The sequence below is a fragment of the Schizosaccharomyces cryophilus genome (genome assembly GCF_000004155.1).
Source record: "Schizosaccharomyces cryophilus OY26 unplaced genomic scaffold supercont4.4, whole genome shotgun sequence".
In the NCBI taxonomy this organism is placed as follows: Eukaryota; Fungi; Ascomycota; class Schizosaccharomycetes; order Schizosaccharomycetales; family Schizosaccharomycetaceae; genus Schizosaccharomyces; species Schizosaccharomyces cryophilus.
In genome coordinates this window covers 223,426-242,462 of record NW_013185627.1, presented here as the reverse complement: position 1 = coordinate 242,462, position 19,037 = coordinate 223,426, and the positions used below count along the sequence as shown (strand labels likewise).

Here is a 19,037-nt window from a genome sequence, read left to right as displayed (position 1 = left end):
AATACACATTACTACCAGGTACGAAAAATATAGAAAACAAAAAATTGTCATTAAAGAGTCATAAACAACATTTTGCATACAAAGCATATTTGCTTAAGAAAAAAGAACGCCAAAAAAAAAAAATCACGACTCAACAAAAATTCATGGATTTAAAACATTATCCATTCCTTGAATAAGCTGAAGCGTTTTTAATATCGCACTTAAAGGCCTTTGTTTTTTTTTTAGGGATAAATAATAATGATAATAGAAGCGTAATAAAATTAAATGCAGCATGTGAAAAGGCCTTTAATAAAAGAGAACTTGTAACCCTTTGCGAAGAATATTCACAGGCCACAACGGAATCATTTTTCCATGATTAATTATTTCACCCAAAATGAATAAAAAATAATAATAATAATTAAGCAGTGGAATGCTCGGCAAGCAAGTTCGCACGAAACGAAATACAGGCATCTGAATCGTCGTCTAATATTACTGTGTCATCAGGATCAAAGGGAATATCGAAAAACCAGCGATCTTCGAAACGGTTACTTGGTAAACGTTGTTTGTGAATTGGCAAAGCTCGAGTTCGATCAAGCATGAGACGTCCTCCTCGACCACGTCGTTGTCTTACGCAAAGAGGATTTCGTGCGGATACAAGGTGATTATATTGGTGTAAGGAATCTTTGACAGATACTGATTGTGGTCTTGCAAGAAGAGAGTTGGAAGTTAATGATGTAGGAGGTGACCAAGTAGGACCAGTTTCAGATGAAGGGGAGGAAGGAGTTGAAGAAAGGACAGCATTATTAGAGGGATTAGAGAGTTGTGGTGGTGAGCCTGTGACGATTTGTGAATGTATGTTTCTATAAAAGGAGTCGGGGTAGTCAATCGGAACAACTGTACTAGGATTTTCAAAAACATCAACCCAATTCCGATCTGTTTGTTCTTTTTTGTTGAGTCGCTCTTGTAGGCGAATTTGAAATTGAGTGATTTGCGACGCAATCATGTCATCTAACATAAGCAATGGTTTGACCTCAAGGGTACGTGGAGCAGCTGGTCGATTAGCCGGAGTATGAGCAGCAGGACGAGCCGGTGGTGCAGGAGAAGGAGAAGCAATCGGAGCTACCGGTTTTGGTTCAATGGGGCGTCGCTTGGGATTAATTAGGTCCTCGTCGCCATCGTTTATATTCAAAGAGCGCTTTAGCCGTTTGACCAAGCAACGATGCTGGAAAATAGAGAAGTCTTGCTGAATGCCATGTAGTTTAAGCTTTTCACGGTTCCATACTTGGTCAAGTAATTGGAAGCTAGTTTCCATGCTAAAACGTAGTTTACGTAAACGATCCATAGATTGTGTATCTGAGCGGCGAGTTTTACGAGCTTGTCGAACCTCCCGTCGGCGAAAACAGACATAAGGATCATCGTCTTCCTTGTCGTCACCAACCTGTGCAGTAAGTAGAATACGTTTCCCTTCTGATTGAATGCGCCGCTCGCGCCAATAGGGATAAACATGAGTAACAAGGGGTTTTAAATTCATCAGATCACGCTCCTCAAATGCAGGCAATAACTCTGAAAGAGACAATATTTGAGAGGTGTCCATGTTTAAAAAAGGTTGCTTTTCATCGATCTCGTCTTCTAAAATCTGGATTACCCATTCAAAATCCGTTTCGGAAAACTTAGTAAAAGAAGATTGGGACTCTTTTAATTCATCAAAAAATTTCTGATCTTGCTCATCCATGCAATAAACGGGGCTAATACATTCTTCTACTGTTAATGAAAAGCGCAGTAAGGTTTTTGGGCAAATAAAATTCCGTTTATAATAATGGTCTATTACACCGATAGATTTTACTTCACGAGTAGGGATAACCACCTTCTTTGCCTCTCCTCGTATAATGGCTTCATGTGCAGCGTTAATGACTTGTTGTAAGTGTTTTTCCTGCATGTTAGTTAGATAAATGAAAATAGAAATCACCACATGAATTGTCATAGAGCACATTTACGGCTGCATTTGAGGATTGTAGAAAAAAAACGAACAGAGTAGAGAGAAGACAGACTTAAAACTTCTTTGCAAAGCGTAGGGATTTTTTAATCTCAAGGTTTATAGGCAAATATCGAACATCCTTCACAACCCTCAAGTTGCAATACAACCACAAACAGATCACAGAAGAAATAGGACAAATTCTGCCCATATAAAATATATAGCTTCAAAATGTGTCTACGACCTAAATCACACAACCTACCTCTTCCTCTTCTTTTTCGACGCCTGTCTCCACCTGCGGCACTGTTCGCTGCTGGGAGACTTCTTCATCAAAATCAGGTATATCTTTTTCTAAACATATAGGCATCACCGTCTTGATACCAACTTTTCGTTGACGGTATGCCCTCGCATTTTTAGCAACGGAACTCATGATTATAGGGCACCGTTCGATTCCTCTCGAAGAGATCTATTCAATGGTATGGTTCAATATCGTCAATACCACTGAGATTTTCGCAGAAAAACCGCTCTAAATCTTGGCGTTGTTGACTGCAGTCGTCCGTATTGTGTTTTCCTAGAGGCAAAACACTCCACCATCCGCCTGCTAAAAATTTTGTCGTCTATGGTTTTACCGCCTGTGGTGTTGGCAGCCTCGTACCGCATTGCTTTAAAGCGCGGTATGCCTCATAAAAGCTCACAATATCATATAAAAAATATTAGTGAATTTCAACGAGTATGTAAACAAATAAACAGACAGCATTCCAAAAGAGAAAGGTTGCTATACCAAGATTGCGAAATCATTCTAGAGTATATTCGATTTTCAATTTGGAATTGCGATAGTATACAAGGCATCGAGTGAATCAGTACAAAAGGCAACCATCATTCTTCTTTGGACAAGCTACACCTTTATGAACCAACGATATAGAAGGATAAGTTCTCAACTTGAAAAGAAAAAGGAATATCTGTAGAAAGATATGTTCAAGTTAGACAAGGAACGTCTATCCTTCTCAGAATGACTTACAATTATTTGTCTGATCTCGTTGAAAGAAAAGGTTTCTAACATCAGGGCTACAAACCCTTCATTTTTCTGTACTCAGCGACCTCTAAAGAAATCTCTTTAGCAGAAGACCATTTCGGAGTACGATAGTTTGAAAGAATCATGGTTGTGTTTCTCAGACTTTCAGCTTCTCAGGCCTCTGATGAACCAAGAAGAATACCATGAAAGGAACCAGATAACTTTTTTTCTCAAAGGTAAACCTTCAAGCATATCGGGCATCTCATTCTGCTATTCATTCGTCACCTCTGGTAGAAATCATAAAATCGCAAAACATATTTTATGAAAAGGCTCGAAAAAAGGCTAACAAACTTTTCATACAAGCCATTCGTATCATATTATAACAAATTGTGTTTCTTTTAAAGCCCATTCTCTGTCAAAATTTCTTTTTCTTCATTCCCTAGCGAATGTCATTTGGAAGCTCACGATCCTGGAAATTAAGTGGCTCTTACTTGTTTCTTCAAAGCATTGCATCTTCGGCGAATAGAAACAGCGTGTAGCACAATTTTTTTCCTAGCGTTCCAGAAGGCATCATTGCAAATCGAATGCGTTTAAGCTATCAGCTTCCCGTAATTCATATGAAATCTTTTTTTATTCTTCTTTTTTTGAATTAATTTCAACTTCCTTCCTTCGTCGACACCATTCGTCAATTCGTGAGTATTTGGTAAATGACAGGTCTGACATCTGCTTCGACGCACTTTCCCAACTTCCCTAGTACGCATCACAAAACGGCGAATTTTTTCAGTTTTTATATTAAAGCAACCTCTTTCTGTTTCAATATCATTCTTACTTGCTTTTCATTCCCAAAATGGGCCAAAATCAGTCTCAAATCTTTGAAGATTTGATCTCCAATTCTACGTGTATGTATAAGAGGATTTATGGAAAATGAAAGGGTTTATATAAAACTACTGTGAATTTTTATCTACCTTGCATTGAGATTTTTGCAATAGACGCTTAGTTTAGGTTCCTTTGCCATGGCCGAAGGATGAAGCTTTCGCGTTTTCCTGCTTATTGTTTGGACTTTCCACTAATTTTGATATGTTGTAGTCACAAACGAGGAAATTGCTAGAATTCGGAAGCGTTTTAAGAAAATTGATGCCAACCATTCTGGTTCAATTGACAGGAATGAGTTTTTATCCATCCCTAGTATCGCAAACAATCCTCTAGCTTCTCGATTATTTTCTGTCGTTGATGAAGACGGCGGAGGAGATGTTGATTTTCAAGAATTCATTAATAGCCTCTCAGTGTTTTCAATTCATGGTAATAAAGAGGAAAAGCTTCGATGTACGTTTTATGTTTCCTCAAAAGTTCCTCCTATCACTAACCTCCTTTTTCAGTTGCTTTTAAGATCTATGATATTGACCGTGATGGCTACATTTCAAATGGAGAGCTTTTTTTGGTCTTAAAGATGATGGTTGGGACCAATCTTCGCGAAGACCAGCTTCAGCAGGTTCGTATTACTTGCCTATTCTTTCTTCAGATTGCTAATTGCTTTACTAGATTGTCGATAAAACAATCATGGAAGTCGATAGGGATTGTGATGGAAAAATCAGTTTTGAAGAGTTTAAACAAGTTGTAAGTGGCTCCAATGTCACCAGCAATATGACGCTAAGCTCTTTTTAACCTTTTTTCTTTGTTATTCGCTTATTTCCATGGTTTGTTGCATAAACTCTTTAATTTTTGGAGTTTCTTTTTTTTTTCCTCTTTTCATTGAATTCAATTCTACTGCATTCGATTTATTCTCCTAATATTTCTAAATTCCTTTATACCCTCTTTAGCCAAAATGCATGCATCTTTTATTTCTCACTTTATTTCTAAATGCTTCTTTTAAGTTATTTTTGCACTAGCTGCGTTTTTATTTCTGTGTCAGCAAGAAAGTAAAACCACCTTCTTGTTCTTTGTTACACGTATAACTGTTTCTTTTACGGCATCCTTGAACCTGTTGCGTCAAATATTGTTCATGCTTCTATCATAACTTTGATTGGGATTGGCGAAGTTGTTTACACTGTTTATGATCGCTACGTTCTCTAAAAAAAACTCAGGTATAACGGAACAGTAAAAAGTATTTATGTGAAATGTTATTATTGCTTTTTTACCTTAGGAATCATTATTTGATCATGCGCTTAGAAGCCATGAAACCCATTAATAAATTTTTCATTATATCATTAGACAATGCTCATAAAATTGAGTCTTCATTGAGCAGTATAAGATTGCAAACTTAGTAAGTCAAACAAAAACAAAAGCGACTGCTAATATTGGAATATCTGATGCATTCTATATGACGCAGCCTTTATGTATTGGAGATTGTGAGAGAGAGAGAGAGACAGAGACAGAGAAAGAGAGAGAAAGAGAGTAAATTTTTAATAACAAAATCCCACAGGGAACTTGGTTCATCAAAAAAATAATCTAACAAAAGTGTAAAACAATGGGTAACGTATTTACGAAGACGGAGGAAAAACAACATAATAAGTAATAGAGAAAGAAGAAGCGCTTAGCATCCTTAAAAGGCTTCAGCGGCAGCCTTCTGTTCGGTAGACAAATTCGAAGGAAGTTTTACCTTGCATTCGATAATCATGTTACCACGTTGACTAGGGGTTTTTGGTAAAGGCATGCCAAATCCTGGGTATTTAATCTCGTAACCAGGTTGTGTAGGAAGAGAGGATGAAACCTTTAGTCTTTTACCGTCAATAGTACTTATTTGCTTAGAGAATCCAAGCAAAGCTTCTTTCAGGCTTAGTTCTATAGACATCCGAAGATCATCACCCTGGCGAGTAAAAACTGGATGTGGCTTCTCACCTAGAACAAACTGGATATCCTGAACAGAACCATCGGGTTTTTCATCTCCTTCACCGGTAAACTTAACCTTGGTGCCTGGTTTCCAACCAGGCTTAATGTTAACTTCCAAAATTCGATCTGCCTTTACTGAAGAACCGGAAGCATCCATAATGCGCCTAGTAATTTTAAGTTTCTTTGCACAACCAGTGAAAAGATCTTCGAGTGAAACGTTAAGGGGACGGGTAACAACTTCGTTTTGAGGAGGAGGACCACGAGGTCTAGCACCACCAAAGGAAGGACGAGCACTGGATCTGGGACGAGGACCGCCGCCGCCAAACATGCTTGAAAATCCGCCAGGCATGCCGCCGCCGAATCCACCATCCATATCCATGTCCTCATCCATTCCGCCTCCACCAAAGGCACTTCCGAAGACACGTTCAAAAATATCATTAGGGTCACTGGCATTGAAGAATTGAGAGCCTCCAGGACCACCCATATTAAAGTGGAAGGTACGAGCACCACCACCTCCTCCTGGGAAGCCACCAAATCCAGCACCAGGGCCAGCGCCAGCGTCTGCTCCTGGAGGTGGAGCATTTCCTTCAGTAATACCAAATTGATCGTACATCTTTCTGCGTTGAGGATCGCTCAAAATTTCATACGCCAGGGAAATTTCTTTGAACTGCTGTTCACCGTTTGGGTTTTTGTCCGGATGGTACTTCAAGGCAAGCTTCCGGTATGCCTTCTTCAGATCTGAGTCATTGACATCCGGACTAACTTTTAAAACATCGTACAATTTTGTATCTGCTACCATTTCGTCAAGTAATCGACAATCAACTCTGCCAAAAAGACTATATTAAAACGAAACCAACAAGAATTAAAGCCAAATAGAGATTATAAAAAAAAATTCGAAATTGTAAAGAATATAATAAACAATCAATCAAAACAAATCGAAATTCAACGGGGAAAAAAGGAAAGGAGGTGTATTAGGTCAAGTAATTTAGAAATTGTATCGAAGATCTCGGTTTTTAACGTTTTAATGGTCGTTCTGTAGTATGCAAAGGACAAGAGCAATGGCAGACGGCACTATTTTTGTACCCAATTTAAAGAAAGTGACGAAATGCTAGAAGTTTCGAGTAATAGCGAGAAACATCCATACCATAGAAGCAAACCGTAACGTAGATTAAGGCAGTGGTATTATGCACTAAAGTAACTTCCGTAGAATGTTGCGATATGTTATACAAAAAATTAAGCATCTTTTCCACTATAATTTCCTCCAATTGAAATTTCAAGTTTTCGAATGGCATTCTGGGGTTTCAAACGTTTATTTAAATAAAAAGAAATTCTTTTAATGAATTGTTTGAAATGAAATCTACGGTAATGGGAAAGTTAAGTTGCAACAGTTTACATCGCACCAAAATATACAATGAAACGTTTCATAAGACTAGAAATGAAAATTATCATTCAAGGTTTCGTATTTCCTGATTTAAATTTTATGCATAGGATATAAGGACGACTTTTGAGCTTATGTCGTCCGCATTCTAATGATCCATACTCCTTCATTCAGCGTACATTATGAAGCAAACAGAGTTAAGAATATGTTCGTAGAAGAAGATTAATAAGGAAATCAACTTATTGATCTTTTCCATAAACAGAATTCATCAACGTTTTTGTGCAACCGATTTCTGCACGACTTGCATCTTTGACGAAAGTCATTACAAGTGGTGAGGGACGTCGGTAGAAGTGGACTTGGCAAAAGTAGAGCCAGTTGGGTTAGAGGAATTGCTTTGAGAAGCTTGCTTGCACATACGAAGAACATGAGGAGTAATGTAAGGACGAATAACGTAATTGTAAATCACGGTAGCACCATTGAACTTGGGCAAGGCCAACCATAAGATGAAAACAGCCTTAATGAGCCAGTAGAAAGCTAGTTATGTTTGTTAGTTTAGGAATGATTCAATATCAATCAACTGAGTTATGTTACATACGGACATAGTAAAGAATCAACTTGGACCAGTATTCGGCAACGCTGAGGAAAGAAGTGATCAAATAGTAGGTGAGCCATTGAGTATCGTCAGACTTGTTTGTAGTCTCGATGGCATGAATACTAAAAAAGGCCGGCATAACAAAAGCCAAGAGGTTTGTCAGAATAGGGCCACCCATATTAAAAATCAAAAACAAAAAGTAAACGCCAGCAACGCCTAGAAACACATAAAGCTTACTAACACCAACGGTCTTTTCGAGCTGATTGAGCTGAGGAAAAGACGCCAACTACAAATCCGTGTTAGTTTCTCCAACCACCTTGACACAAAAGAACCTGGCAATGGTTTCTTCATAGAAAGTACACGAAATCAAGTTTCTACTGGATGAATCTTATTCAAAATAGTCCTCTTTTCAAAATCGATCCGCGTCTCTTGATCCCAAAGCATACAAGCCACTTACTCTTTGGTCCAAATCCTGCATTTGTTGCTTAATGCGAACTTGCATAGACATTTTGATGGTTTATAAGAAATATTTCCTTTTATTTAGCAAAAAACTCGGTATTTTCCTTGAGAAACCAAACGATTTCTTTAATAAAAGTAGTTGGTAAATGTTAAAAGTTTCCTTTAAGAAGGATCCTTACTACTTACGCGGAATAACGTCATGATGAAATACTTACAGTACTCTTGTAGACTTCGTAAAAGATTCCTCTGTAGCAATTAGTTTTTATCGTTATATTTCATTATTTTGGAAAACACTCGCTTTTATTTACAGTCCTTATAAAACAAAAATAAAATGCCTTTTTCATGAAAAACTATTGATGAGGTTTGTGATATAACCTTTTTATTTTTTTTTATCTTAAAATTCGTTAGTTGACTCTGTTTGCAAGAAACAATGCGAGGAATGTAGCAACTTTTTGCCTGTAAACAAATTGGTAAACATAAGCAGCAGTTGTGAGCTATATAACATTAGTATAAACCAGGTTCTTCTACTAATCCAAGATCCCTTTGCCCTGAATTAATTATTTTGAAATTTAAGTCTATTTATCATATAATTAACGTTCTCCATGTATTTTCAAGCAGGAATGATTACTTGATTGATTCTTGGCAAAGGGCGAGATTATAGATATATATTAAAGAAAAATAGAGAAAGTGCTTAGACCTTTCGATTCAAATATTTCATTCTTTTTTTATAAGCAGGATTAGAAATATCCGAACTAAGAGTAAAAGCTTACAAAATACAGACAGGCAAATCAGTTTCACCATTAAAAACATGGAGACTTTAGCTTGTGATATCACCAACTTGCAAATCCATTATACATAACTACTTTAGGAAATCGAGTCTGAAGACAAGCATGTTTCTCTACCGCGACTGAATTGACTATACTTTAGCATGTTTGCGCTTTTGTTTATTTAAAGCTCTCCTAAAGCATTTTTTGGTGACAGTTAAAAAACAAATATGAAAGCCTTCTCTTTCAGAGCTACTTCGTCTATGGGTATCCACGATGACAATTCCCAAGCCATCACATTCCAAAAAGAAATCAGTCCTTTATTTCATCCTCTCGAGAGCAGTCTTGTATTCCAAAAAACAATGATAGAACACTGTTAAATAAGTGAATTATCAGACCCCTTCATTGATTGATTGTCAAGTTCGTTACCCAAGAAGTAACGATAAACAAACAAGGCAGAATCAAGCTGCATGATTTAGAAAACGTAAACGTACGAAAAAGAAAGCATATATAGATTAGTAAAAGAAAAAACTTACTGCAAAATGAACCAAGTTTTACAGGATGGAGATATTTAATTCATCCACAAATATAGGGTCCTTCATGTTGTGCGTTATCTCTTATGAAAATGGTTTCTGCAAAAGCACGTTCCTTCCTTTATCATGTATACATTGTTCTTTACACAGCATAGCCATTACTCTTTCTCTACTATTCATAACTCGTTAATTCTTTTTGACAAACGTTCCCCTTTTGAAGCTATATGTAAAAAAACACAATGAGTGATACTTTCGTTCTTAGTTTTTCCTACATAGGGACGATCTGACATCAATTTAATGTCCACGATTTTACAACCTTCTTTCCTCCTGTATAATTAAAATAAAAGATAATCATTATTTTTCTACTTCATTTTCCTTGAAAACTAGTATTATTTTACTGTACAATCATTGCAATCTATATAGGTTAGTGACCATTTAATAAAAAAAAAAGAAACGCGATATGTGCTTCATCAGTGTAACTATGACAAAACTGTTATCATTGCAAGAAGGCAACCAAAACGGCTACCCCGTATGCCTTGCTATAAAATTTGGGTATATTTCTTGCATCCTCTGAAGCTATTTTCATGTTTCGCAGTTTTCAATAGTTCTTACCTTCTATAAACAAAGCAACTTTCATGTCTATATAACATGACCAAAAGTGCCTTATTGGTAGTCGGAGGGTAGTTTCCAATATATATAGTAATTCTTGAAACATTTGTGACTGCTCTTTGGCTGGATCCAATTTTTTTACATGTAAACAAATAAACAAACGAGAATTCTTGGTCTCATAGTTCTTCAAAAAGTAGAGAAGAACATGAAATTCGACTCTTTGTATTATATGATTCTTTTTATTTTCTATTTTTATTTTAAAACAACGATGCTTTCCTAGAATCGCTAGTTTTGATTAGGAAAAAAAAATAAATACTGTTTGCTAAAAACCGAAAGAAACAAGATATGCCAGCAAGCATGGATTGTGTAGTTAGGCATTTTGAACAATGTCATTTAGATTAGAAAGTAGTCGGATATCTGTAGTATTTCTGTCGATAGCAGCTAATTCAGCCTTTTTGATCGTCCCAGACACACGTACGACACGAACAACAATTGGCTTGCCATTCAATTCTCTCAGAAAGCATAAGGCAGCCCAGGCTAGTCGAATATGTTGCCTTGAAACCCGCAGAATTCCTGTAGATGTCGAAGGTGAAAAATATTTCACTGACAAACTCGATGCTACCTTGCCTATTCCAACGTCTCCAAAGTTTTCTGCTATTGTATTTCTTAACAGTTTGGATAAACTAGAGGAAGTGATACTTTCGTCTGAAGGAATTGTCGAATGTTCATGAAATTGTTTGTCTTGTGGATACAGCACCTCAAACAACAAATATCGAGATTTAAAGCGTACCATTGATTTGTTTCTTTTCTTTTATGTATATGAAAGACGTTACAAAAAAACAATAAGGGCTGTAAACAAATTTTGGAGTCAAGTGCTCTACTCAAGGAGCATGGTTCTTGCAAAGAGGGAATGATATCGTTTGAAAAATCCACAACTGATGTTGTTTGGATATTTGTGTTTTATAGATAGTTCATTGGAATGATAGTTTCCTATTCTCTAGTTGCGTATTCATGGTCTCGTTATTTCGGTTTTCTTCCTTCCATACCCAAATCTGCTTCATTTACTTTACCCTCCTTTTTCAAGGTTTCCAATTAATCTCTAAAGTTTCTATTGAAATTCTACTTTTATCATCATGTCTAGTAAGTTTTAAAAATTTTTTAGTGATGTCTTTTCCTTAGAAGGAACTTTTGGATGGAAGAACCTTGAGCGTCACTGTATTTCAGGATTCCGACTTTCTTCTAACAATATTTTGCAATTCAGTCCCTAGATCTATTTTATTTGTAACTGGAAATAAACACAAGCTTGCTGACGTTACCAGCATTCTTGGCAACGAGTTTGAAATCAAGAATCATAGCTATGATTGTATGTCCTGTTCATATATCCATTAGATGAACTCTAACCCATTTGTGTTAGTACCCGAAATCCAGGGAAGCCTTCAAGATATTGTTACTGAAAAATGCAGGGCTGCTGCTGAAATTGTAAGTAGAAATTGACTCCGCTGGGCTCCAGAATGTATAGACAATATCTCTTTTTCCTTTTTCTATCTTCTTATTGTTTTACGGCGGATATTCAGTAACTCATGCCAATATAGTTTGGATTTAACATCTTTTGCTTAGGTTCAAGGTCCTGTATTGACAGAAGATACATGGCTTTCTTACGATGCAATGAACGGCCTTCCTGGTCCTTATATGTACGTACCGGGAAGAGAAAAAAAATACGAAAACACGCTTCTCGCTTTGTGCTAACAGGATTACAGAAAATGGTTTTTGAACAGCATCGGTTGTGATGGTAGGTTACTATGCGAAAATTTTTGTGTTCTTAAGTGTATTCTAACATCATCTTTGACAGGTTTATATCATATGTTGGATGGCTTTCCCACCAAAGATGCCAAAGCTGGCTGTACTTTTGGCTATACCGAAGGTCCAGGAAAGCCTATCCATATGTTTGATGGCATTTTACATGGTGAAGTTGTTTCCCCCCGTGGTGATAAGGGTTTCGGTTGGAACTCCATTTTCCAGGTACGTATTCAAGGGTAAAAAGCTTCAGCTAACATGTTGTTTTAGCCCAATGGTCATGAAAAGACTTATGCAGAAATGGATGATGATGAAAGAAATGCTTGTAGCCATCGTTTCCTTGCTGCTATGAAGCTCCGCGACTTTCTGCAATCACAAATCTAAAGGGTATTTTGAGATCCCGATTTTTCCCTTTTCCAATGGCAAGGATTTTGGTATAGACTGCTATAGAGGCTTTTTTTGACTTAACTTTATCTAAAAATGGGTTGTTTTTACAATGAATTTACTTTCCTGTGTCTGCTACAGAGAACGCATACATCAGATTTCAATCTTTCAATACCTAAGGTCCTTTGGAAGTAAAAATAGTAAAAGAAAACAAGTTCAGACTTAACGCACCATACTTGCTTATGAAATTTCCATGACTCAGGTACAGGGTACAGGTACTAGATCAAAGCCAATATTCTTTCTCTTATGTTATTATTCATCCCATCATTTCACGTTTTCAAATCCTTGCAAAATTCCCATTTGACATAGCGTTTTATGTCACCTACAACCAAGAGAGAAACAATACTAACTATGATGATACATTCATTAAACTTTTTGTCTTGGTTTCTTTCTTTCGTTTTAATATGCTGCTATCCATCAAATTCATCCTAAGATCTGCTATATGAAATATTAGCTGAAAAAACTTTCAGTTTTCAAATATCTTTTTATATCCTTTCTTATTATTTCTTTTGAGGAATCTTTACATTTTCTGCAGGCAAAAACAATTCAGCTCCTCTTACGTTCGACTAAATTCATAACGATACACTTTCAAGCATAACAACATTGATAGTCTTATCCTGATGGTATCATTGGAATCAAAAATAACTTAATTTTGTGATGGCCAAAAGGACTTGTCTTTTCTTGCTGAAGTCATATGTACGTTCACTGAAAGTGATCGTATTCGTCCCTGGAAAAACTGACAAACGTCGATATGTTAAATACCAATTCTTCGCTTTGTCATTAGAAAAAAACATTACTATCTGATTGAGACTGAATTGATTCAGCGATTTAAATTGCTTTACGTTTTGCGGATTTCTGCATCCAAACTTTCACGTTTTGCGTTTTTCGAACTGCTTGTTATGAATAGAAAGTCGTCCAGCCCTTCATTACGAAGCTCAACTGATGAGCTTGATTGGATCGACCTTGCAGATGTTATGGAAAGTACCTTCGGATTTCCAGTAGTTTCGCCGAATGCAGAGTCTGTACCTCAAGAAAAGCAGGAAGAAACAAACGAGAGTCAAAGTTCATCTTCAGCAATAACTGGACAGGAAATTCAACCAACGGCCACTTTTGCCAATAAGTCCATCTTGCCCTGGATTCACTTTTTCGTAACAGGGGGAATATTCACTTTGATGATTGTCGCCTTCGCTGATATTTATCACATGTTTCGATTTAAAGAAAAACTTTTTATCCGTTATATAACATCCGGACGATTTGAGTTTTTTTCTTGCGGCATTGTATTACTTGGCTTATATCTAGCAATCCTTTGTAAGCGAGTCTGTCTCTCACACCATGCTGTACGTACTAACAGTTATCTGTTTATGTAGGGGGTCTACTTGTTTCATATGTCGAAATATTGGAAGCAGAAGAGTTGAGTCGAAACCGACTTCTCTATAAAACACATCGATGTAAGAGACTTCACGTAAGTTTGACATATTTCAGATATTAATTATCTTTAAATAGATTTTCTGCAAACATATTGTGGATTACGGCCGTACATGACTTATGCTCATTAATATTCCAAGGTCCCTTTCTATTTCCGACGATGAGACCTATTTATTGTTCTACTCCAGGTGTTATATAAGAACACCAATATTATTACAAAGAACCGTCTATTTATTTCTTATATCCTTTAATGGCATGCTCCATAGCTCTTCAACTACCCAATCTCTGAAAGGCAAAAGATGATTTCCAAAACTATATTCTGCGAAAACCGAAAATTAATAATATTGAAGAATATAACAGTTTCCTCTCAAGATATTAATTACCTCCGCACCTTTTATAATCAAATGAGAATGAATTCTTTAGATACAATATAAAGGTCTAAAACATTCAGGAACACAATTGATATTACTCCTGTGTCAGCTGAATTATCAGACTGTGTAAGCAAGGAACGAGGAAAATTCAACCTTCATATGACCTTGTACGTATTTATCAAACATTAAAAGGGTGAGAGAACTTATAATCTCAAATATTTACATCTATTAATCCAGGACATCTCTAAGCTTACGATATTGACTTTGAAATATAATTCAAAATTATTTATTTAATCAATCTAACGTTTGCTTTTACAATCATAAAACGAGTGAAATGAAAGAAATATCCTTTTTACTTCCCGATCACTTCAGAATCGTGGAACATAGTTTCGTAAATAAATTATTAGACCAGTTTTGTTTTTCTTCAGACAAAACAACTTTCTTTTTCTGTTATCCAGGAAATGATTTAAGACAGCAGACATCAATTAAAAGTTGATGTCCGTTGTCTTATCTGCTCCTGATTCTTCATTGGATTCGCGAAAATGCAACGGAGTATCAGGTTTAGGATGTGTAGTTCTTTGCTCCCATTTTTCCTGATTAAAATCCACTTCTGGAGTCAGATTATTGAACTCTCTGTCCAAAAATCCTTTATCCTCCTGGGCCACTGACAATCGGCGATTAACTCTCTTAGATGCTCCTGGACTAGAAGGAGTTTCTTTTCCAGATTTTAGTAACTCGTTCTCATTTCCCAAATGCTCTCTTGACATTTTCGCTGATAATAGTTAATTTAAGATACTTTGTTATAGACCTTAACTCGCGCTCTACCTTTGTAGTATATTATATATACTTATACTTTCATCTCATCTGAAACGTCATGAAATCCAGGCAACTTATTTGCCGCCTTGCGTCAGTGTCCAAATGTCATCGACTCATTGTTTGTTAGCGCATCTACGTCTTAATCCGCAAATTCTTCTTGGCATATTCACGAAAGAGGCAAGGTCTCAGTTTCGTGTGACGTAGATATTAACTTTTCACATTTGACATTTCTCCATTGCATTCTTGGTATGATATCCTCTTTCGTAAAGATATAAAGTTAAATTTACATGTACCATCTTTAGTAATCATCTTGAGACTGATTCTTCTGCTACCAAAAAACATAAAGTTTGATGACATGAAGGTTCAAACATATCTGTATAAGAGTAGCCTTTTTTTTATGTCTCTCGTTTTATTTTTGTTTTCATAGAATTTGTATGATTAGGTTTAAGTCCAATTAGTTTAGTGACTATATTTATAAAGACGCTTTCTTAAACCATTAATCTTTTATCTCGTAAGCGAGTCCAAGTAATTGTAGAGTTAATTAAGCGTCAGTAGTAGCAGAAACGATATTATGAATGGCTTCGACAAGAATCTTGTGTTCAATGTTATGAATCTTGTTTTCTAAAGTTTCAACCGTGTCTTGAGGTTCTATAGAAACTTCTTGAACCAAGATTGGTTTTCCTCCATCTACTTCTGTAATAACCCAGTGAACCATGGCTCCTGTTTTTGTTATTTTTCCTTGTTGAGCAGCTTCAAAAGCTCGCTCAATCGCGTGAATCCCATTAAAGGCACCAGGAAGAGCAGGATGAAGATTGATAATTCCAATGTTTCGATTTTCTAATGGAGCCAAAACCTCAGGAGACAAAATGTGCATCCACCCTGCACAGACGACCAATGAAGGCTTTAAAGCAATAATTTTCTCTGATAAATCCGTGTCGTACTTCTTCCGACCAACCTCGTTTCCATATTCCTTTTTATATGGAAGCAAAGGATGTACTGATGTTGGAATTCCGGCTTTCGATGCTCGCTCTAGTCCATACGCATTTTTACGATTTGACAACACATGAGTGACAATAGCTTCTCCTTTTAAAATTCCATTTTGCGTAGCATCAATTATTGACTGAAGATTGGATCCCGAACCAGAAATCAATACCACTAAGGATGCAGCCATCATTGGAGGTAGCTGGTAGTCGCTAGGTATCCCTCTTGCCTTCAGAGTTTCCAGTCAAGGCTAAAAAGAACAGTTCCTTTTTTCTACTTATTTAAGGAAGAAATTAATTTTACGAGTTTGAATTATATCCCTCTTAACCTTCTTTACACCTTTGAACAGGAATTGAATTTGAACTACTGTTTGATTAGACTTCACTACTCCCTACATTTTCAATCACTGGATCCCAAAAAACCACAAACTTTCGTTTTGGTTTCAAAGTTTGTAGATAATCCCATTGTGTTCCTTATAACCCGTGTTCGATAGTTTGTTCCTCTTCTCCATTTTAGTTTGATTGATACTAAAAAAGCATTATAGCAATCAGATTTAATTAATTTGATATCTTTACCCTCTTTGTTTTTCATTCTTTCCGTTTCATCCACCAAGTCCTCTCTTAAGGTACTTGGTTATGTTATGTTTTAAACTATTCACCTTCGTCAACAGCGAATGCAATCCATAATTCCTTTAAATCCAATAGATAATATTTTTACCCGGCTAATCCCATAACTAAAATTTTATAGTACTAAAGCATTTCCAAAAGTTTTTGTGTTCCACGAAATTCCGACTTCTTTAATGTCTTTTGATGTTTCTTCAGCTGGTCTAAAAACTTCTTCCTTTCTTTTTCATCCAATGCTTCCAAAACAGCAAGAACAACGAAAGCACCGTCTCCAGCAGCCCACTCTACCAAATATTCACCAATCATATCTTTTAAGGTTCCTGCTACCCCTAATTCTTCTTCAGACTTCACGATACGTTGTTCTGCTCCGTTCCAATGTCCATTCTGAACAAGTGTTTTCAAGGCACGAGAACAGTGAATTTGGTGGATCAAATGCTTTTCATCAGCGGGATTTCCTTCAAACACTTTCACTACGGCATTCACGGCCTCCTTTTTATCACCTGGCACGCTCAATAAAGTATCGACAACCACTTGAGAGCTCAAGGATTCAGCCAACAACTCACCAGCAGCATTAGTGATCACATTCAACAACATAGGTCCAACAGTGGTCTTCAACTCATTTCTACGAACAACTGGATCCTTTTTTGAAGTGGCAGCTTTAAGCGATTCTAAAGAAGCCAACATATTGCGGTTTTCTTTACTGAAATATCGGGCGTCTTCCCAACCAACCAGTATGTACAACAAAACTCTGCGCGCAAACTTATGCGTGGATATTTTGATTAGTTCGTTCTCAAATTCCGCTTGCAGCAATTTTCCAGTCATAATAGTATCATCAGTACAGTCTAAAGCAGTGACTAAAACCAAATGACCATATGAGTCTTTAGCAGTTTCTACAAAATATGGACGTAAACCTTTCAACATAGCCTTACGGTCTTTAGCATTTGCAATAGCAAACAACTTCATAGCAACTTGCGAACCGTCTCTTGTATGCACAAACTCGTAAATTTGTTCCTTTGTAGCTTGCAAAAGATCTTTTGCTTCATTCGAGCTAGCATGCTGGATAAACTCTAACATCGCTCGGTGAACCATTGTAAATCCGATTGAGCCTTTGGCAATCGATCCATCGATAGTTTTCCATAAATTATTCATGACGCTTGCTCGCTTTTCGGGGTGTTCTTGCAAAATTTTGTCTATATGCATATCCTGCGTTCTTTCCTTAAAGACTTGATATTCTGGACCGTAAAACTCGCAAATTAACGCATTTTGTTGCTGCAAATTGGTATACTCGCGGAATACATCTTCTACGACATAAGCAGCCTCTCGGTGTCGAATCAATTTTGTAACATGTCCATGTAATTCTCCTAGAGCTGCCTCTTTCATTTTGGGAGTTCCATATTTGAAAAGCTTAACTGCAAGATATTTTCCATAAGGGCTCTTGCATAGTTCAACAAAGCTACCAGAAAGTTCGTCAGCAATACTTTCGCGTTGCTGTTTAGAACCATATTTGACACATGTCTGGATAACACGAGACATATCATGTTTGAACACTAGCTGTTTCACATGCGATTTAATCATATCAAATAGTTCTGATACTAACTTCTTACGCTCATCAGCCTTCAGTGTTCCTTTTTGACGAAGTTTATCCCACAAGGATTTGGCTTTTATGCTAACATCAGCAAACGGTTTTGATGCTCGACGGTCTTTTTGTATCTTCTTCTGATTAGCGTGAGCCTCCTTAGAATTTTTCTTGCTTTCCTCAGAGTCCTCCTCTTGTTCTTCATTATCTTGTTCGTTTTCGTCTTTAAAACCGGTAAACTCGGCTTCTTCATTTTCACTTTCTTCAACAGAAGATGCATTGTTTTCTTCCTCTGCTTCAGAATCGGATTGCGACAAGGTTTCTTCCGGAGAAGCAACTTCTTGTTTTTTGGACTTAACTTTCAATTCAACTGAATCAGCAGGCTTGGATCGTTTATTATCAAATTTGCTTCCATTTTTCAATCCATTAACTGCTTTTCTCTTTCCAATAGCCATGATTTCGATATGCTTTCAAAAAGACGAAAAAGGCAGGTGTTGGTAGAGGAGGAAATTTGCCGACCTGAACATCGCTCCTAAGTTAGCTCGGATAGGATCTCACAAATTTAGTACCATATTTTTTATTTAAGTAAATAAAAAGTATTTGTAATTTTATGACACGAAGAAACTTAAGTATGGCACATCTGTGCAAAGCGAATCTGCTTTTTACTCCAAGTTGCTCTTAAAGACGTAGATACCAAATTATAATCCGTTAGTTGAAAAGAAGAGCTTTACAGCTAATAAGCATTTGCTTGGTTTCTCCTATTTATGATGATACATTTGAAAAATAAAAAAAATAAAAAAGCAGAAAGACGAAAATTTTAAGACGGACCACGTTAAAAAATACACAAAAGCATTGAGATAATCGAAGTTTCTTTCTTTAAAAA

The 19,037-nt window shown here is 36.6% G+C and overlaps 10 protein-coding genes across 10 annotated transcripts; 3 read left to right on the top strand and 7 right to left on the bottom strand.

The window, feature by feature from the left end:
- Nucleotides 1-3: 3 nt before the first annotated feature.
- Nucleotides 4-3,705, bottom strand: SPOG_02326 (NuA4 histone acetyltransferase complex Epl1). Its single transcript, XM_013168268.1, has 2 exons — nucleotides 2,214-3,705; nucleotides 4-1,909 (listed from the first exon to the last, which is right to left on the bottom strand). Exons 1-2 carry the CDS (start codon nucleotides 2,379-2,381, stop codon nucleotides 398-400), a joined length of 1,680 nt encoding a protein of 559 aa, XP_013023722.1. The 5' UTR covers nucleotides 2,382-3,705; the 3' UTR covers nucleotides 4-397.
- On the top strand, nucleotides 3,663-5,175 carry SPOG_02325 (calcineurin regulatory subunit). Its single transcript, XM_013168267.1, has 4 exons — nucleotides 3,663-3,862; nucleotides 4,050-4,286; nucleotides 4,340-4,452; nucleotides 4,503-5,175. Exons 1-4 carry the CDS (start codon nucleotides 3,811-3,813, stop codon nucleotides 4,623-4,625), a joined length of 525 nt encoding a protein of 174 aa, XP_013023721.1. The 5' UTR covers nucleotides 3,663-3,810; the 3' UTR covers nucleotides 4,626-5,175.
- Nucleotides 5,046-6,854, bottom strand: SPOG_02324 (DNAJ domain-containing protein Psi1). Its single transcript, XM_013168266.1, has one exon. The coding sequence runs from the start codon at nucleotides 6,586-6,588 to the stop codon at nucleotides 5,503-5,505; it is 1,086 nt and encodes a 361-aa protein (XP_013023720.1). The 5' UTR covers nucleotides 6,589-6,854; the 3' UTR covers nucleotides 5,046-5,502.
- A 354-nt stretch (nucleotides 6,855-7,208) lies between these two features.
- Nucleotides 7,209-8,378, bottom strand: SPOG_02323 (ER membrane protein DP1/Yop1). Its single transcript, XM_013168265.1, has 3 exons — nucleotides 8,217-8,378; nucleotides 7,763-8,045; nucleotides 7,209-7,701 (listed from the first exon to the last, which is right to left on the bottom strand). The coding sequence occupies exons 1-3, from the start codon at nucleotides 8,265-8,267 to the stop codon at nucleotides 7,490-7,492; spliced, it is 546 nt and encodes a 181-aa protein (XP_013023719.1). The 5' UTR covers nucleotides 8,268-8,378; the 3' UTR covers nucleotides 7,209-7,489.
- A 1,464-nt stretch (nucleotides 8,379-9,842) lies between these two features.
- On the bottom strand, nucleotides 9,843-11,080 carry SPOG_02322 (RNase P and RNase MRP subunit). The gene has a single exon (XM_013168264.1). It carries the CDS (start codon nucleotides 10,915-10,917, stop codon nucleotides 10,495-10,497), a length of 423 nt encoding a protein of 140 aa, XP_013023718.1. The 5' UTR covers nucleotides 10,918-11,080; the 3' UTR covers nucleotides 9,843-10,494.
- A 177-nt stretch (nucleotides 11,081-11,257) lies between these two features.
- SPOG_02321 (nucleoside triphosphatase) lies at nucleotides 11,258-12,302 on the top strand (the record flags this gene model as incomplete). Its single annotated transcript, XM_013168263.1, has 7 exons — nucleotides 11,258-11,264; nucleotides 11,386-11,487; nucleotides 11,539-11,603; nucleotides 11,742-11,815; nucleotides 11,882-11,913; nucleotides 11,974-12,143; nucleotides 12,189-12,302. 7 exons carry the CDS (start codon nucleotides 11,258-11,260, stop codon nucleotides 12,300-12,302), a joined length of 564 nt encoding a protein of 187 aa, XP_013023717.1.
- Nucleotides 12,303-13,261: 959 nt separating this feature from the next.
- SPOG_02320 (uncharacterized protein) lies at nucleotides 13,262-13,918 on the top strand (the record flags this gene model as incomplete). The annotated part of the gene is made up of 3 exons (XM_013168262.1): nucleotides 13,262-13,670; nucleotides 13,730-13,810; nucleotides 13,866-13,918. The coding sequence occupies 3 exons, from the start codon at nucleotides 13,262-13,264 to the stop codon at nucleotides 13,916-13,918; spliced, it is 543 nt and encodes a 180-aa protein (XP_013023716.1).
- Nucleotides 13,919-14,643: 725 nt separating this feature from the next.
- SPOG_02319 (uncharacterized protein) lies at nucleotides 14,644-15,331 on the bottom strand (the record flags this gene model as incomplete). Its single annotated transcript, XM_013168261.1, has 2 exons — nucleotides 14,644-14,930; nucleotides 15,268-15,331. The coding sequence occupies 2 exons, from the start codon at nucleotides 15,329-15,331 to the stop codon at nucleotides 14,644-14,646; spliced, it is 351 nt and encodes a 116-aa protein (XP_013023715.1).
- Nucleotides 15,332-15,515: 184 nt separating this feature from the next.
- SPOG_02318 (phosphoribosylglycinamide formyltransferase) lies at nucleotides 15,516-16,145 on the bottom strand (the record flags this gene model as incomplete). Its single annotated transcript, XM_013168260.1, has 1 exon — nucleotides 15,516-16,145. The coding sequence occupies one exon, from the start codon at nucleotides 16,143-16,145 to the stop codon at nucleotides 15,516-15,518; it is 630 nt and encodes a 209-aa protein (XP_013023714.1).
- A 496-nt stretch (nucleotides 16,146-16,641) lies between these two features.
- On the bottom strand, nucleotides 16,642-18,658 carry SPOG_02317 (puf family RNA-binding protein). Its single transcript, XM_013168259.1, has one exon. The coding sequence runs from the start codon at nucleotides 18,607-18,609 to the stop codon at nucleotides 16,705-16,707; it is 1,905 nt and encodes a 634-aa protein (XP_013023713.1). The 5' UTR covers nucleotides 18,610-18,658; the 3' UTR covers nucleotides 16,642-16,704.
- Nucleotides 18,659-19,037: the final 379 nt, after the last annotated feature.

Bases quoted from the DNA above. Each gene is read 5' to 3' on its own strand.
- SPOG_02325 (XM_013168267.1), top strand. From the start codon at position 3,811: ATGGGCCAAAATCAGTCTCAAATCTTTGAAGATTTGATCTCCAATTCT. The intron at 3,863-4,049 runs GTATGTATAAGA...GATATGTTGTAG, and splicing joins TTTGATCTCCAATTCTACGT to TCACAAACGAGGAAATTGCT. The intron at 4,287-4,339 runs GTACGTTTTATG...CTCCTTTTTCAG, and splicing joins TAAAGAGGAAAAGCTTCGAT to TTGCTTTTAAGATCTATGAT.
- SPOG_02324 (XM_013168266.1), bottom strand. From the start codon at position 6,588: ATGGTAGCAGATACAAAATTGTACGATGTTTTAAAAGTTAGTCCGGAT.
- SPOG_02326 (XM_013168268.1), bottom strand. From the start codon at position 2,381: ATGAGTTCCGTTGCTAAAAATGCGAGGGCATACCGTCAACGAAAAGTT. The intron at 1,910-2,213 runs GTAGGTTGTGTG...ACTAACATGCAG, and splicing joins TCGAAAAAGAAGAGGAAGAG to GAAAAACACTTACAACAAGT.
- SPOG_02323 (XM_013168265.1), bottom strand. From the start codon at position 8,267: ATGTCTATGCAAGTTCGCATTAAGCAACAAATGCAGGATTTGGACCAA. The intron at 8,046-8,216 runs GTAAGTGGCTTG...ACGGATTTGTAG, and splicing joins TGCAGGATTTGGACCAAAGA to TTGGCGTCTTTTCCTCAGCT. The intron at 7,702-7,762 runs GTATGTAACATA...AAACATAACTAG, and splicing joins GTTGATTCTTTACTATGTCC to CTTTCTACTGGCTCATTAAG.
- SPOG_02322 (XM_013168264.1), bottom strand. From the start codon at position 10,917: ATGGTACGCTTTAAATCTCGATATTTGTTGTTTGAGGTGCTGTATCCA.
- SPOG_02317 (XM_013168259.1), bottom strand. From the start codon at position 18,609: ATGGCTATTGGAAAGAGAAAAGCAGTTAATGGATTGAAAAATGGAAGC.